The following is a 4927-nucleotide window of genomic DNA, read 5'->3' on the forward strand; positions in this document are numbered from 1 at the left end:
GCTCTTCATTTTTTCTAATTTTTAAAATAAGAAAAAGAAGAGTTTGTTGAACCAAAAGATTAGAATTGAACTACATTGGTAGAAATGGGGATTAGATTTCTCTTTTAGACAGTTAAAAAATATCTGCAAAGATGTCTTTCAGACGTCTTATAAGCTGTCTCATGTCTCGAATTTGGACTCCTGTTCTCTGAGATGTATTGTTACGTATTTATCGGGTATTACGAGTATCATATCAAGACCGTGTCAAGATCATATATCGATCGTTACTTCACCTCTATTACGTTAATTATTATCGATGCCGGCTCACGTCGATAACGATTAGCACGAATATCAATATCAATATATCAATTACAGCTAAATATCGTTCTGCCGATCCAACGTCGAAACTCATTCGCTGACGGTTGCCGTACTGATATAATTACTGATAATATGACATGAATCGAGCTGTACGTGGAAAAGGGGCGAAAAAGGCGTCGATGCCGACGGAGAGGAAACGAGGAGCTCGCGTGGTTTCTCGACAGCCAATCGCGCTCGCGGATTGTGGTCCGACATGAGAGCGGTGGTGGGGGGTTACGACCAGCTGGTCGCGCGGTGTGGTGCGGTGCGGGTGCTGCCACTGCCGCCACTGTCGTCGTCGTTGTCACCGTTCGGCTGCGTGATCTGTATCGAGACCGGGAGACTGGAGAGGTGTGATTTCCGTGTGCATCGTCCATCTCGTCCATCTCATTAACGCGTGAATGCAACGCGTGGCGTGGCGTGATAAAGACACGGGACCGGAGTCCTTATCAGAGTTCGTCGGACTTGGCGCGCGAATCGCGCGGCTGATGAAACGGAGAGAGAGAGAGAGAGAGAGAGAAAGTAATTGGCCATTACATGAGGTACGGCGCGGTTGCCGCTGCAGTTTCTACCAGTTCCGATCGGCGATGCTCCGTATAAGTGTGATTCCACGCTCGTCCAGCTTCATACGGCGTCGCTTGTGAACGACAATCGAGATTTTCACCCTCGTTCTCACACAGAGGTACTAAGCGGCGAGTTGCGAATTGATCCGTTCGTTTCTCTCCCTTTCACCCGGCTATTGCGGTCTGTCATCTTTTCGGAGCTCTCGCAGTCGGCACGCGGTCGTTTCCTCTCTCTCTCTTTCTCACCTGTCATCAGTGAGAGCCAGGTGCGCGTGCACTCGCAGATTACGCTGACGTAGGCAAGATGAACTACGGGGACATGCCGAACGTGGATCCTGCCAGGTAAGTTGCAAGATTTCCTCATTCTAATGTATCTACCTACTTCATTGCTCGATGTCGAAACGTGTTTGTCCAATTTTCAAGTCTCGTTCCTTTCGTTAGAACCGCATCCCGCGGCAAGTCGCGCGAGACCACATTTTTGCGCCGAGTACGTACGGTGGATATCGCATACCACATGAGTCGAAAATTTGTTTTCGCTCGTATGGCGGCTCGCGAAGTCGATTAGCCAAGCTTTTTGGAGCAATATCGTCGGGCGAGCTAAATAAAATCGCGCTTGAATCTTGCAACATAATCCTGGCCACGTATGACAAGGCCTTGACGAAACTTTTCCACAATAAAACGATCTGCGTGCAAGAAGCCGCTCGATGAACAATGGATCGCGAAACTTGCGTGCGTTCGTAAGTGTGTTTCACTTCGAAGTGTTCTATCTACAGTCTACACGAAAGCTGTGGTATTATGTTTAGATTGAATCTTGTTCGCGTTGTTTGATTCCCACAAATTTTTGCGCGAGATAAATTCTCTTCAAATTCTTTAGAGTGGAATCTATTTCTAAAGAGTGAAAAAATTAAGTTGGTCTTGAAAAAGAGTGGCTCAATTTTCAAACTTTAAGAGTGAGATTTTATTCTTTAAGAATGATAATTCACTCTTAAGAGTTTTTAAGAATGCAAGTACTGAGAAAAAGTGAAAATTCGGAATGCAAAAAATGCAAGCTTTTTTCTTTTTTTTTTTTGCCAAGTGAAAAACATGTCATGCTTTACGCAATGCTTCCGTAGATGTACTTTTTTGTATTAGATACTTTCTTCAAATGATCGTTACGAGCTATATTATAATACATTTGTCCGTTTTTCTTATAAGACACATTCTTCAGTTTGAATCATATCATAGAGAAAAAGGTTTCTTTGGATTTATTAGTATTCCACACACAATTTATTTGATTAAAATTTGTTTTATTAAAACAACATACGCTTGTACAAAATATTATTATTTGTTTGAATAAAAATTTTGTTGTTTCATTTGAGAATATCTCTATTGCTTGGCAGAAATAACATTATTATTTGAATTAATATTTTTCACTCAAATAATATATTATTTGGCTACAATAAATACAAACAATGAAACAAATTATTTATTTGAAAATGGCGAAATATATTGATAGAGATTGTTTCATGTAAATAATTGCTTTCTTAGAACAACCATTACATTTTTTGGCTGAAATTACGAAAATAATGGCTTATACATATAGTAACGAGATTAAACGAGCAGTATTATGTGCTATATTAATTATGTTTGTGTCGTATAGTTTCATCACGCGAATGCTGAAGCTAGATATCTATTCAAATAAATAATATATTTAAGACAAAGATATACATTGCTTCAAATTCAAACAATTGCACTTATTGATTCAAACATTAGTTTGTTTAGATCATTCTAAATAACAAATTTATTTGGATACAATAAGATTTTTTTATTAAATTCAAAGAAATCTTTTTCTCTGTGTAGCACACAAATAGAATTACCAGCAGTACTATTTTTGAGGTAAAACTTCATTAATTAAAATTTTATATTTACAAAATTATATTAATCAGAATTGTTAATAAAAATTATGTTCTAGAAATTTTATTTTATTAAACATCTACATTTAATGCTTAAAATAATTCTATCACCTCTTTCCGCCTCCGGATTTATTATTGTTTTTTAAAATGTATATATCTTGTGTGATTTTTCAGATATAATAATCCTATATATAAACAAATTAAGCAGTAAGTCGTAAACAATATGTTGGATTTGCTACTGTTTACGTTACGACTTTACAGTCTCTACTGTGATTGGCTAATTAATTAATTAATTTGTAAATCGCTTGCTGTTTACGTTTTACTGTTTAAGTTTCTTTGTGTGCCATGATTCTTAATTGATTGCAGGACAAAGAGATTCTGAATCTCTTCTATAGTTAATTAACTAAGAAATTTGTCATATGACAAAAATGTACAAATGTAACCATTAGTCTCACTTTATTTCAACAATGTGCTCTTTGTTTCCTGTTTCTTGTTTTTTGTCTCTTGCCTTTTTGACCAAAAAGATAGATTAAGCTTGAGGATAATATTTTGTGCTCATTAATGCGATGATAAGACGAAAGAACAACAAAAATCTGAGATCTCAAAGAAGGAATGTGTATTTCGTTACACATATATTTCGTGTCTGCAGTTTCTCTAGTCAGATAACTAGTAATAGATAACAGTAATAGATAACAGTCAGATACCAGCCGCACAGGTTGTAAAATGTGACGAATGTCGAAACTGTAATTTGTATGAAATACAGTGTACACCAAGTCGGACAGCTCATACACTTGTAATTGTGCAATAATTATACATTCGCTGTCATTAATGACTACGAATTTCCTAATCGAATGCGCCGTGTTTGTATTTAGATTCAAATATTTTTCAGAGTTCTCTGTATATGTGGAAGATTAATAAATTTGAGATAAATAATGTTTTTTAATTATATATACACCTTTAACAGATGCAAATATTACATTATGAAAAATTGAATGCAGCTTTACTGCCTTTAACTAATTGTAAGAATTAATAAGTCGCGTATATCCCAACATAAATATATTTCATTAATTTAGTAAGACAAAGGTGATGTAGAACCCAGCAGAACTTGTTATTATAACTGGTTTCGCATGTAGCATTAAATTATCTATATGATTTATGGATAAGCATGTATTTTCCATATTAAAAGCATATATTTTCCATACTAAAGTATCCGATATTTTTAGTGTGCTTTTTTCTTAATAATATTTACATTTTCAACATAATTAAGCAACAGCGAACAGCAATGTTCTTTTCTAAAATCTTTTCTTTGAAATTTATATAAAAACGAATAATAAATTTTATAATTTACCAATTTGAATATTTTTTATGTAAAAAATATATATCTAATTTTTATAGCAGCAAAGTAATTGTGTATACGATCTTTTTACTCCTTCAGCTTTTATATTAATCTTTTTAAATTGATTTTTTTTTAATTCTGGCAATAAATTATAATATTTATTTTAGTCAGAATTCGTGCCTTATTGATTGTATCTCAAAATTGTGTTATTAATATATATATATAATTTATATAGAAATTAACTGTTATAATTTTAATATATGAGATGGCTCCTTTTGCCAACAAATCGATTGCCTTCTGTATCGTTTGTCTACAGCTCGATTGCTTACATGCATTTGTGCACACAAATAAAAATTTCTGAAATAAAGTTACATTTACCTACATGTGTTATTGCCTATCTTACAAGTATTATTGCCTACAGCTTGATTGCGCACAAATATAAAATTAAAGTTAAGTAAGAAAATAATTTGTATTTTCAAAGCAGAGTTTGTGTTTTAAAGTAGAGAATTTGTTTTAAAACAGAGAATTTGTGTTTTTAAAGCAGAAAATTTGTGTTTAAAAACAGAATTTCTATTTTTAAAACAGAGAATAGTACATGTAGGCAAGCTGTAGACAATAATACATGTAGACAAATGTAATTCTGTTTCTAAAATTTTTATTTGTGCGCAAAAGTGCATGTAGATAATCGAGCTGTAGGTAATAATTTTTGTGTACAAACGAACTGTCGGCAAAAGTGATGTAAGCAAACGGCGATCCCCCTGTCCTGCCATTCATATGTATATATATATATATGATATATG

The 4927-nt window shown here is 34.3% G+C and overlaps 1 protein-coding gene across 1 annotated transcript in view; it reads left to right on the forward strand.

Annotated features, from left to right (window-relative positions):
* Positions 1-614: 614 nt before the first annotated feature.
* Positions 615-4927, forward strand: part of LOC108753225 — a 34418-nt gene continuing 30105 nt past the window's right edge. The window contains exon 1 of the mRNA XM_018494639.1: positions 615-1241. Within this exon, the coding sequence (XP_018350141.1) occupies positions 1204-1241 (38 nt within the window). The 5' untranslated portion in view covers positions 615-1203. The remainder of the gene's footprint in view (positions 1242-4927) is intronic.

Source organism: Trachymyrmex septentrionalis, unplaced genomic scaffold (genome assembly GCF_001594115.1).
Source record: "Trachymyrmex septentrionalis isolate Tsep2-gDNA-1 unplaced genomic scaffold, Tsep1.0 scaffold66, whole genome shotgun sequence".
NCBI lineage: Eukaryota > Metazoa > Arthropoda > Insecta > Hymenoptera > Formicidae > Trachymyrmex > Trachymyrmex septentrionalis.